Raw genomic sequence first — 13555 nt, forward strand, 5'->3', positions numbered from 1 at the left:
AATCTCTTGTCATGACTGAATGTAGCATTTTAAATAGCACAGCTGAGATTTGTTTGAGTTATTCACTGAAATTGTTTTCTTTCCGTTGTATGTTGCATTATCTTCATTCATCTCTATATCTTACGAAATTGTTTGTGTGTTACTGCTAGCTGAGAAGCAAATTGCCCCTTAGGGCACCAAATATATCCTTCATTCTTCATCCTTGGACAGAAAATAAACTTTATTCTAATATAAAATGTCTAATCCTTGAGCAGATTGCTGTGCTTCATAAAGACACCCTGCATGAAGCTCAATGATACCCAATAATTTGACTGACTAGGCGGGAAATGTCACATTTCATCCTCTAACATATCTAATACTAAAAAGATTTTAATCATGTGCTAACATTTAGTCTGATTCTTCTTACGCTGAGTCAAAATGTGTGTCTAAAACCAATCAAAAGCATTTAATTATGCCTTTTCTGCTGAATTCTCGTGGCTCCTACTGCTCTAAAGCCGTTGATGTGAATGTTTAGGAGTGAGTCGAGCTTGTAACCGAATTTTCCCCTTGCTCTCTTCAGCTGTTCCTCGTCTTATTGAACTGTGCCGCTCCCCTACTGAGAGGAATAACAGCGACTCGGTGCTGGTCGCTTGCCTGGTAGGTTTGAACTGTGTGCATGTGTGCTGATATGTTCATGACTCCACATCCTGAATACAAATCATCTATTCAAACTGCCTATTTCAGTATCGCCTGTGAAATACTGTACATTTTCAGTGCAGCTCCACACTGCACGTTATATCACATCAGTGCACCTTTAATGACGTCCACAGGGCAATATCTGCAAACTGAAACTACATCACCCTCTCAGTGTCTTTAAGCTACGTTATCATAGCTGACCGCTGCACATCATCTCAAACGTTGTGTGTTTAAATATGTACATCTCATGAATAATACCCCTGCTGCTTTTTTATCACTCTCTCATTCTGATTATTAAGACCACATCTTGGAGGCGATGAGGGGATTGGAGGCGTTATAATGGTCAGGAGGAGCTTCATTAGACTGAGAGATGCCCTCCTCCTCTCTGTAACCATGCTCATCACTCTTGTCAAATTAATGCGATTCTATTTTATCCCTTTTGCCAAGGGTTAAGCAGAGCATTTGTAGTTGTTGGATTTTACCTTCAAAGGATGCTGATGCTCATTTGTAATCTTAAATGTTAATGTTGGAGGCTTTCAGAGCTAGAAGAGGTTAGTGCCATGAAACGTATTCATCAAGATCAGCACATAACGAGTGGAAAATATATACATTTATTTTAAGAAACAGCCTCTTATTTAAGATAGAGTTAAATTTATCGCTATAGAGGACTATGCATCACTAACAGTCAAATCTGATAACGTATAGAGTTAAAAATATTACATGAGTATGACCACATTTAGCAGACAATTCCAGATTAGCATCTTATTGTAAGATAGAAATGAAATATTTCATAATAATAATTTCCAAAATTCCAATAATAATTTCCAAAATCATTTTTTATGTTTCTACAATGGTTAATACACCAATATGTAGAAGCTCTTTATCCCAAATTATATTTTAATGCTAAAATATAATTATTATTGTTATCCATGAATTTTCAAATTTACTGATTTACAAAAAAACTGAAAAAATAGTAAAGCACATTAATGTTTCTTGAATAATATGTCAAATTATAGTTATTTACTTGCATTCCTGAATAGAAAAATAAGTTTTAAATAAGTTCATTTCTGAATTCTCAGAGAAGCCCAGTGATGAAATTTGGGTGGATTCAGTTTGAAATTCCTCATTCCTGTTCAAAATGGTAAAACGTGGAGAGCTCACTGAAAATGAAAGAGTCCGCATTTAAGCACTTTATGATGCTGGATGGTCTCTGAGATAAATATGACAGTTGGTCTAATAAATTTGTTAATCTATGTATTTTTATATATATATATATATATATATATATATATATATATATATATATATATCCTTTGTCCCAGAGTCTGATTTTGCACATTCAGTCCTTCTTAATATTGAATTCAGTTTTGTTCTAATACTAACTTTATAGACCATAAATGTACCACGTGTTGTAAGATATACAGTCATGAACAAAAGTATTGGCAGCCCTGGAATTTTTCCAGAAAATACACCACTTCTCCCAGAAATTGTTGCAATTACAAATGTTTTTGGTAAACACATATTTATTTAATTTATGTGCACTGGAACAACACAAAAAAAAAAACTGAAGAAAAAAGCCAAAACTGACATAATTTTACACAAAACTCAAAAATGGGCCAGACAGAATCATTGGCACTCTTTCAAACTGTGGGTAAATCATTTTATTTCAAGCATGTGATGCTCGTTTAAACTCACCTGTGGCAGTAACAGGTGCTGGCAATCTAGAAATCACACCTGAAGCCAGTTAGAATGTATAAAAGTTGACTCAACCTTTGTGTTGTGTGCCTGTGTGTGTCACACCAAGCATGAAGGAGAGAAGGAAGAGCCCAGAATTGTCTGAGGACTTAAGAAGCTAAATTGTGGAAAAATATGAACAATCTCAAGGACAAGGAACAATCTCCTTCTGTATGTAAAAATCAGTGAGGAGTGATTAAGTCAGAGCCTGACACCAAACATGTTCTGTTTCCATAAAAAATGCTAAACAAACTACAACATGAGATTATAGGGCAAAATGTCTTTTAATTTTAGTCACTTTTATTTCATTTCTACCCCTCATAGATTAAGTCCAGTTTTGATTGGCAAAAAAAACCTAATAAACATTATAGCCTAGTTTTAGTCCTCACATTTTAGTCTAAACTTTTGATCCTAGTATTTATTCCCTTACCTGACTCTGGTACCAAATCATGGTAGTGTGTTCTCTGCAAATCCAAACCTGGGATCCCTGCTTTCTACAGCTCATGGATTTCAACTGTCTGACAAAAACTAAATTACATTTTAGTTTAGTTTTAGTCATCAAAGATCTATTTTTGGCTAGTCTTACTCTAGTCTTTCCCATGGAAAACGGCTGTCGATGAACATTTTTAGTCATGGTTTTAGTCAATGAAATTAACACCACCGTCTAGCCACTCTGCTATAAAGCCCAGATCAGTGGAGGGCTGTGATGGTTGTCCCTCTGGATCTTTGTCCCATCTCCACACAGAATCTCTGGAGCTCAGTCAGAGTGGCCATCAGGTTCTTGGTCTCCTCTCTTACTAAGGCACTTCTCCCCTGATTTCTCAGTGTGGACGGCAGCTTTTGGATGAACGCTGGGTGGTCCAAACTTCTTTGGACTTTGTAGCCCTCTCCAGATTTGTGCCCGTCAACAATCCTGTGTCTGAGCTCTGCAGGCAGTCCCTTTGACCTCATGGCTTTGCTTATGCTCTGATATGCATTGTGAACTGTGAAGCCTTCTATAGAGAGATGTGTTCCAAATCCTGACCAATGATGGTGAACCTCTGCCCATCTTTCCTTCTGAGAGCATCTCTAAAATGTTCCACTCATGTTACTTACGTGTTGCAAAATGAGCCACTTACTTTTCCAGCCTTTTGTTGCCCTGTACCAACTTTTCTGGTATATGTTGCTGACACCAAATTCAAAATGGGCTAATATTTTTAATGAAATGTCTCAGTTTCAACATCTGATGTATTCTATTGTAAATTCATTCTGCTTTTATATACATTTTACACAGCGTCTCAACTTTTTTGGAATTGGTGTTGTATGAATCGAGTCTGCTTGCACACATGGTGCACAATGATCTTGATATTTGCCTCTATAGATGTGTTTTTTGGATGTGCACACTCTGAAGCGTGCGTGTTGCTGTGTGTCTGCAGGCTGCCCTGAGGAGGCTGGCAGCAGGGTGTCCAGACAGCATCGAGGCAGCCGACCACCAGCAGCTGATCAAACCGCGGCTAGTCGACTCTTTCCTGCTGTGCTCCAACATGGAGGAGAGCTTTGTATGACGGCCTGAGCACACAGTACCGACAGAGGAGGGCTGAGCTCGTGTACAGGAGAGGACTGATGAACTCTGGAATGTTGCATCCATTTCCTGACTGGAACGTCGTAGCCGTTTTTGGACTTTTGGGCAAATGTTTTTAAAATGCATCATGGTTTTAGGGTGACTTAATATGTATGTTTACATAAATCTACAGCCGCAGATGAAACAAAGGGTACTGAATGTGTTTGCTGTTCTAGAAAGTTGGTCATAGGTTTGTACATTCAAACAAAGATTCAAAATATCAGTGATTTTTTTTGTACAATTAGGTGCTACTTTTAAAAATGAAAGTTTAACCTTCTTTGAATTGAAACACTTTATATGCTTCCACTGTGCAATTATTTTGTTCTTGTCTGAATATGCAGCATCAAAAGCGTTTTGTGGTTGTGGGAACAGAGGCGGCTCCTTCACACGAGTGGATTATACAACAAGATGTCCCTGACACCGACGTTCATCTGAGGCATTCAGAATTCAAATGCCAAGATGTTTGTCTGGGAACATTTTTCCTTAACTCTCTTCATTGTTGCTCCATTCAAAAGAATTATTTCTGATGTTTTTCCTGAGAGAGCAGACGCTTTGTTTGAACAACATTTACAAATGAAATATCAAAGTTGAATCAGCCATGTCTGTTAGAAGAGGATCTTACCTAAATGACAGCACAAAGAGTACTTAAATTTTTGAGTAATGATTGAATTATAAAGAGATGTGGCCGTCCTTGTGTGCTGTTATTGTTTATTGTAAGGGATGACAACTTTTCCTTCATGCCATTCGTGTCAATCATCATTGTAGCCACTGGAGAATGAAACTATTGAATTAAACTGAATATAGAACTCATTTTTATTTAAGAGATTTACCATTATTGTATGCCATGCATGGAATAAAGGCAATTGTATCTCACATGCAGCGTGTAGGCTGAAGTTTTATTATTTGACCTCGGTAGATGACTCTTTTATTCTGCAAGATGCAGCTAACATAGCCGACCAAGCAGAAGCTTCCAATGTTGGTGAATGAACTTAAATAAAAAAAAAACTTCAGTTTTTCAAGTGTCCACTTTCTGCAAAAGCTATAGAATTCTCCGTCTTAACCCTTCAAGCCCTGAGTTTTTCAAATAGCTACCATCTTGTCCTGCCTCGACTTACCACCTTAAAAAGATTGTAAAACATCAACTCTGTGGTGCACGGTCAAGCTTCAAACATCCTTTTTTGTTCAGGACGATCTGGGCATAAGAATACTAGAGTCCTGGACGGGACTTTCTTAATCCCGCTGGATTTCTGACCATTACAGTCCGTTCCCTGTGCCAAATCCTGCCCACATCCCACCCGCATCATGTTACAACTGTTGACCTATTAGTGCCACTTTTTTAACTTTTTATTTACAAGTACAAAGAACATTAGTTCATCATGGGCGATACAGTTAAAATCAAAATGTTCTTTTACACATACATACATACACATACATCTTAGCATAAAGTCTCACTATCCAATGTGCATATACACCATACATTTTTCCCAGCGTTCCACACACTTTTCCTACTGAAGTCTTAAAACAAAAGTAAGTCTCTCCATACTGTAAATTTCTTCAGTGAGCCCCTACCACTGGACCAATGTTTGGAGGTCTGGTTGCAACCACCTTCTGGTTATAGCTTTCCTGGCACTTGCCAAAAGGATCTTCAATAGGTACCTGTCCTTATGAAGGACTGTTTCTGGAATTTTACCGAGATATAAAATAACAAAAAAAAAATCTAAACCCACTCCCATTATTTTATTTATCTTGGTTGACACCTCCATCCAAAATTATTAGTGCCACTTTTACCCATTTTTGCCACTTGTGACCCTTTAAAATCATTATTTCTGCTGGTTTTTGTAAGTTTCAATTTGTTTTTGCCTTTTCCTGTCTGTTTTATGCCTCTGTTAACCCATTTTGCCACTTTTGTCCCATTTTCTCATCTTTTTCTTTATATTTTTGCCTATCTAAACTATATCTCTCCATGAGTTCTGCCCATTTTAGCCACTTTTTGCATCCTATTGCCTATGTTTACGTATTTGTGCCATTTAACCCATTTGGCCACTTGTAACCCCCTTAAACCAACAATTTCTGCAAGTTTTTGTCACTTTCAATGCATATTTTGTCCTTTTCTGTCTGTTTTATGCCATTTTTAACAGATTTTCTCATCTGTTTCTGTACATTTGCCTATTTTAACAGCATTTTTTAATAGTCATCCCCATTTTTGGCCACTTTTAACTCATTTTTGCCAATTTTAACTACATTTCTTTCATAGTCATGCCCATTTTTGCCACTTTCTGCCTACTGTTGCTTCTGTTGACCTATTTTTGCATCTTTTAATCCCTTTTCTCATCTTCTTATGGCCATATTTGCCATTTTTACCTACATCTCTCTATCAATTATGGCCACTTTTGCCACCGTCCGCTTATTGTTGCTTCTGTTGACCTATTTGTGCCACTTTTAAACCATTTTTGCCACTATTAACTACATATCTGTATTGGTTGTCCCCATTTTTGCCACATTATGCCTACTGTTGCCTCTGTTGACCTATTTTTGCATCTTTTAATCCCTTTTGTCATGTACATATCTCTCTGGATAGAGAGGAAGTTTAGAAATATGTGCTGGAGAGGTCAGAAACCTGGAAGGCTTATGGGAGGACCTCACCGTAGCCTGTTAACTACTTACTTACGATAAATGTTCAATACATTAGGTTTTGCCAATTATGCCAAATTTTTGCCACTTTTAACCCATTTTCTCATCTTCTTAATCCCATATTTGCCATTTTTAGACATCTCTCCCTCAGCTATGCCCATTTTTGCCACTTGTTACCCCTTTGAACCATCATTTCTGCTAGTTTTGTTCACTTTCAGTGCTTTTTTTTTGCTTTTTTCCGTCTGTTTTATGCCTCTGTTAACCCATTTTCTCATCTTTTCTGTACGTTTTGCCTATTTTGATTACACGTCTTCTATAGTTATGCCCAATTTTGCCACTTTTTCCACCTTTTTTTTGGTCAATTTTAACTACATTTCTCTATAAGTTATGCCCATTTGTGCCACTTTTAACCCCTTTAAACCAACATTTCTGTTGATTTTTGTCACTCTCAATGCATTTTTGCCTTTTTATGCCTGTTTTACGTCTCTGTTAACCCAATTTTGTCACTTTTAACCCATTCTAATTTTGTGTTAAGTAAAGGGGATCACATTTTCTTATATACTACAGCATAAAAATGTGTTTTGAATTGATAAGAGTGGTTATTTTTCAGGTAAATGACATAAAAGTTGTTTATTACAGCTTAACTTTTCAATGGACCTTGAGTTTCCTGACCTCCATGGGTCCCCCATTTGGCCGGGCCCCAGAAAGCTCTCCTCTTTATCCCCCCTTATGGGCAGCCTTGGTCCCATCCTGTCATATACCACAACATTGGTCTCAGGGGGTTAAAATGCTGATTTTTACTGCTAAAAAAACACAATTTTTGACATTTCAAAAACAGCTTTGTCTTTATAGGTCATTGGTTAAAATGTTTTATAATGCATCTGTTCTGATGCATCATATTTGCAGATTGAGGGCGTGTGGTCAGTTTGACTGACACGTGAGCGCTTGTAGATGTTTAGGAGGCTCAAGGCTGTTTCAGACTGGCGGTGTGTTTTGCTGTGAGTGTGTGCTGCAGGTGTCTGGTGCTGCTTTCTCACTGCTGTCTCTTCTGCCAAAGCCTTGTCCTTCATCATAAGTTTTACCTCAGTAAACCTCCAAACAGGTGACCTGATTCATTATAAAGCAGAACCGACCTGGGTAAACACTTGTCTAACCAGCTGCTCTGATGTGGGACCTGGACTGGCAGGTCAGTGAACCAATCAGAGAGCCGATAAAGGGTCTATTGCATGAACTCATTCAACCAAATGCACTGACCTAACAGCTGATTTTTTACAGTATATTTTAACCCCGTGCATGTGTGGATTTGTGCAGCTAAAGTTCCTTGGAGGATTCCAGACCTGCAGCTATCTCACAGGAACTGCTCTGTCTTGTCACAAATGTAGAAAAAGGCTTTGAAAAAGATTCACAGAGAGAGAAAGAGGCCAGGAGACTATGAGGAGTTGGACCCAAAGGTGTACCTGTTGGTCCTCTGTGAACCGGCACAAAGAGGATGAACAGTCTCTATTTAGCCTCCAACTCCTACAGTCGCTCTAAGTCTCTATGGAAGCAGCACCAGCTCAGAGAGTTGTTAAACTTATCCTGAAAATGAAAATGTATTCCTTCACAATAGCTTTAAAAAGGCTCTCAAGCACAAGTGCTGCAGAGTTTCGAACAACTCTCAGGACACGAGTGTTCAGGGCGAGATGTAGCGAGTGTTTGCAGAGAAATATGAGAGAGCTCGTCTGCCAAACTTGTCCTTTGTATTGTCACGCCTTTGATTAAAACATTCTCAGGTTTTTTTTCACTCCATAAGCCTTCCTGTCCTTGGAGAGACAATTGAGGGTCTTCTTGCTTTCTCTGTAGCTTCTTTTTCACCTTAGGGCACGTATTGCTGAGGCTGGACTTGTTACGCTGCAGCCCGGCGTCGAGACAATTGAGCTGCTTTGTGTGCGCGCCTGTGCGTCGTCCAGCGTACACGTGGGACCGGGTTCAGAGGCCTTTGTGATAGAATATGCTCCTGACTCGCTTTGTTGAGAGCCGATGAAATATGTAAGGGCACAGAGGAGGACTAAACAGACGGCCTAAAAACACAGGTTCCTTTGATACTGTTTTGGTCTGACCATCATCGTGATCCAGAGGAGAGCTGGAGCTCAGAGTTTCTCAGTTTCTAAGCTCTCAAACTTTCACTCGAATCTCTCTGTTCATTGCCTTTAGTGTGTTTGTTGCTGCTGTCCTTATTGTTTTGGCTCATTTCATCAAATCTTGGTGGGACTAAGTGATAAAAGGAAGCACCAAACTAAGTAAGATGAATAATTTCATCAAAATTACTTCATAAAAAAATAGAAGTCATCACAATCACTGAAACCTGCCTCCACATTTTACAAAACCCAGAAATAGATCGGGTCTGTTTGTCCTTATTGCATAATGTTACACCTTGAATCTGCATCTTTTAAATCAAGCTACTGGTGCACAAACATGCATTGACTGTCCATAAAATTTCAGAAAAGAAATAAGTCCAGTCAACAGGCATTAAACAACACAATTATTGTTGAATCTAATTCCATTTACTTTCAAATGGAAGTGAATTCTGTTACTTTCAAGCTACCAGAAGTTCCTTAATTTCTTTCAAAATAGACTTTTTTTTTTTTTTTTTTTTTGTCCAAGCAGGAAGAAAATAACCATCAGCTCTGACATTTGAACATGCTGTCACATTAACCAGGGATTGTCAGACTTTGGTGAGCCATTTTGTACATGCACTTCTGCATATTACTTAGTGCTGGGAATTCACGTCCCCTGGGCCAAAACAAAGATCCAGGCATTTGGGCACCTTGAACACCTTGGACTCACACATGGGGCAAAGGGATTGCTGAGCAAAACAGAGTGGCGTTCCCAGTAACTACAACCTGACAAAACCTCCCATAGACAGTGTTTGGGAAAGGGAAGAGCCTTTGAAAAAAAAACTCAGGGGGTGATTGGATGAACGTTCTGTCTGTCACATCTTTATGGGCCAATCAGAGCAACAAAACACATGACGTAGCTGCTACCGAGGAGTAAACTCCATAGAGAACTGCATAACGTGAACCATGGCGACTGTAGACATGTCAGTACACAACCTTTGTCGTTTTTGAAGAGAAAACAACTCACTGCTGTTCTTTGTTCTTCTTTTAACGAAGAAATTTTGTCAAGTTCTGATAAAACTGGCGCTTTAGCAGCATCCACGCTAATGTCGTTCGCCATAACTGCACTGGCCACTCCTTGCTGCTTGCTAACGTCATGACTCCACCGCACCCAAAATTACTGCCCCTCGACACTGATTGGTCCTGTCACTTTCTAACTGGGCCCAGACTGTTGGGCCCAAACTGGGCCCAGCTTTACAGGATGGATTCATCAGTGAGAACACGGACACAGGCGAATCCATCTGCTTTGCCAGGTTATGCTGCAGGTGCACTCTTTGTAAATTGCTTGGCAAAGCTCTCTGTTACACCTTTCTAATGACGCTCTCCACGCCTTCCTACCTCTTACAGAACGTTTTCTAGTGAGAACGGAACTTGGCCGACATTCTGGGGTTTTTAAAGAATAAATCAATGGCAGCAACTCTGATACTGGACATCTTTTTACCCATTTATGATCCATTTTTCAATCGTTCCTGAAGTTAGTCAGCTACACCAGTTAGCCTGCTGCTATATTGTCTGTTTGTATCCCAGAATGCATTGCTGTGGGCTGTGACAACTAATTAGAAGCTTTGCTGAACATCACATGTACACAGACTTTGAAAAGGACTTTTAAATTTTTTTTTTAAATGTAAATATTTTGATGACTTTTTGTCATAAAATTATTATTTTTTATCCCTTTAGTCCCAGAGAGGTTGGAGAACCAGTTCTGCAACAAAACACTCTTAGTCATTAATGTTAACTGTGTTTAACACATAACAATCTTGAGTTTTAATTCAGATTAGTTTTTCCTTTTGTTTTTACAGCCCCATTACTTTTTAAAAATTCAAGTGACATTGCTCCAACACACATATTCTTAAAGCTCAGGTTGTCCTGAAGAGAAAGGTGTGAAGAGCTGGACTGTGCTCCACAGGGTTGATGTTTAACCAGATTTTTAAGACAAAAAGTCCAGGTGAGACATGATGGTTAAAAAATAGCTTAGAGCTCTAAGGGTTAATGATACAAGACAGATGGAGCTGACTTCATTGCTGATGGTGGGGAGCTGCTTCAGATCATTTAGTAGAACAAACACCCCAAACACAGAGGCTAGAGTCCTCAACACTGGTGGTGACTGTGGTATTAATACAGACATGGTTTTAGAGTCTTAATAATGTCTCACAGATAATTCATACAGTAGCAGTGTACATTTTGTGTTCGCTGATGAAAGCTGCTCTACAGACTTGTTTTCATCCTCCTCAACCATAAGTCAGAGACGTTTGGAGTAAGAAAAGGATCAGAAGACTTGGAGCCTAATGCAAGACGACACTTCTCCGTCTCTCTCCTGAGACGTTAAAATTTAATGTCTCACATCTTTTGCTTTTTATTCTTGGAGAAGTTTTCTCTGGGTGTTTTTAAAGTCGGGTCAGCAGAAAAGATTCACATTTCTTTTTCCTTTGAAAACACTCTGGTAAGTTGGGATTGGATTTTAGATAAACTTACAAACTGATGTGAACTGATTTGGCCACATTACAACGATTTAGGCAAAGTTAAGAAGGGACACAGCCTGCACAAACTTTAACTAAGAGCTGAGGACTTTTGTTTTCAGAGGACTTCATCCACACCTTAAAACCTTTTTACTTCACAAACTTGGCTCAGGAGCTGCACACATGGTCTGAACAAAACACCTAAATAGAACGATTCGGATCGGAAATGTGCTAAAAAAGTCCAGAGTCAGCGTCTATCAGAGGATTTATAGCACTCCCTTTAAATGTTCGGCACATTATAAAGCTCATTTAAACAGTGCATTTTGGATGCCCAATCATGGTCTTAAAAGGAGTCCATATGTTTAAGGTCACGTATTATGCCAAAGTCACTTTTCAGGCTTTTTGTAACAAAAATATGTGCCCCTGGCCTGTCCACAATCCCCCAAGAATCAGAACACCCCCCGCCTTCAACTTTCAGACATGTGTGCTGAAACAAGCCATTGTCAGATTTTCCCCTTATGATGTCATGTGGGGAGTGAGCCACGCCCCCAGGCTTGGTTGGCCCTCCCTGCCTGGAAGTTTCGCCTTCCTCTCCTGATCAATTAAGCTACATTTATTTCCTGAGAGGGGCGGAGTCAGAGGCGGGGTCAGACAGCTCATTAACATTGAAACAGATGGGTTTTTTAGACATACAAAAATCCAATACTGGAGTGCTTTTTCAGCAACAGACTTCTCAGGCATGTTTGGGGACCATTGAGACAACTATAAACTTGTCTTAAAAGGGTAAAATATATTGCTGTTATCTCACTTCTTAAAGAACAAGTATCTACTCATGTCTTCTTTCTAAACAAACATAAAATCTCTAAACTCTCCTCGTCTTTGGACTTGTTAAACTTCTACATTAGCCTCCTCCTTCCTCTGCAGCACAGGCAGACCTCACAGCTCAGAGGCTAATTATGACTTCAGCAGCATCATCTGTTGGACAGCCAATTAGCGGTGATGTTCATGTTTACTGATGTCGCTGCTCCAGTCCCCAGCTGGCTCCCATTACAGCACCCAGAGGGGATTTTAATTGCTGAAATGCAAACGAAACATCGAATATAAATTAATATCAGCACCCTGTGGTCGCAACTTTTTGGCCGAAAGTCAGTGGAGGGCGAAAGGTTTACGCCACAAATGTACAGGGGTTTGTGTGCAGTGGTTCATCCCAGTATATGCGCCATGAATTAGTTCATCACAGAGTGGGAACAACTGCACAAAAAATACCACCTCTTATCCGTATTCTCCCAGCTGAGAAAGTGGCAGCAGCTATTGCACAGCTGCAACGTTGGATGATAATTTTACATCTCCTCGAAATGACGTCTACATCACCTGAAAACTGCTTTAAAACTTATTTTATTTAAAAAGGAAAGCTATACACACTTTAGATTCTTATACAGCTCCTGCAGCACTATTTTCTGCAAACCAGTGTAATCTTGTCCTTGCTAAGTAGATTAATTGGCGATACTACATTTCTGTCATCAGGCAGATCCGTCTTGCAAAGCTTCAAGAGGATATGCTTTATCTAGATCAACAAGCTTTTGTTAAAGAGAAGCTACAGACATGGTTTTGTTAAAGCAATTGCAAGCCTGTAAACAAAGATTAGCGAGGATGCAGGTAAAGTTTCAGTCAGAACTGGGCAGCATTTCTTTATAAAGGGAAGAGAAAAGAACTGTACTGAAGGCTCCTCTTAGGGCAGGGGTGTCCAAACTTTCTCTGCTAAACGCCACATGTGAAAATATATAAGGATGATGGGGCCACTTTCAAATCTGAGGATTGTAATGTTAGTAAAGCCAACCTTATGATGGTTAGTGATTGGGTATGCTTAAATGGCTAGTTAATGGCTGACAAGGCAAATAGCCAATCATTTTAAGGACTTTCAGGAGGTCAGTCAGGTCTCCAGAGGCCCTGGTCGGCCCTGGCTTCTACTAGTTTTGCCCCTAAAACACCATCGGTACTGCTATAAGCCTTCATAATCCATCAGGGCATCACAATATTGTTATTGTGTTAGTTGCCGATGTGTTTTTCATTTACAGCATTGTCTTTGTTCAGTCGCAAAATACTAAAATCATTCATTCTTCTCATTATTCTTCTTTTACAGAAATAGCGGTAGCACTGCCTTATGCAAGTACAACACAGTCAAGCACAAGCTTCATGTTCCAATCTGGGCCATATTTTATTTAAAGTTTGGAATTTGTGCAGGCCAGTCAAAAATGGACTGTGGGCCTCATATGGCCCCCCAGCCATAGTTTGGACACCCCTGT

General features: G+C 39.4%; 1 protein-coding gene across 2 annotated transcripts in view; it reads left to right on the forward strand.

Annotated features, from left to right (window-relative positions):
- Positions 1-4923, forward strand: part of LOC121515515 (protein inscuteable homolog) — a 104897-nt gene extending 99974 nt beyond the window's left edge. For both annotated transcript variants that reach the window (XM_041796323.1, XM_041796324.1), the window contains exons 12-13: positions 560-636; positions 3825-4923. In XM_041796323.1, the coding sequence (XP_041652257.1) occupies positions 560-636; positions 3825-3953 (206 nt within the window). In that variant the 3' untranslated portion in view covers positions 3954-4923. The remainder of the gene's footprint in view (positions 1-559; positions 637-3824) is intronic.
- Positions 4924-13555: the final 8632 nt, after the last annotated feature.

The sequence above is a fragment of the Cheilinus undulatus genome, linkage group 9 (genome assembly GCF_018320785.1).
Source record: "Cheilinus undulatus linkage group 9, ASM1832078v1, whole genome shotgun sequence".
In the NCBI taxonomy this organism is placed as follows: Eukaryota; Metazoa; Chordata; class Actinopteri; order Labriformes; family Labridae; genus Cheilinus; species Cheilinus undulatus.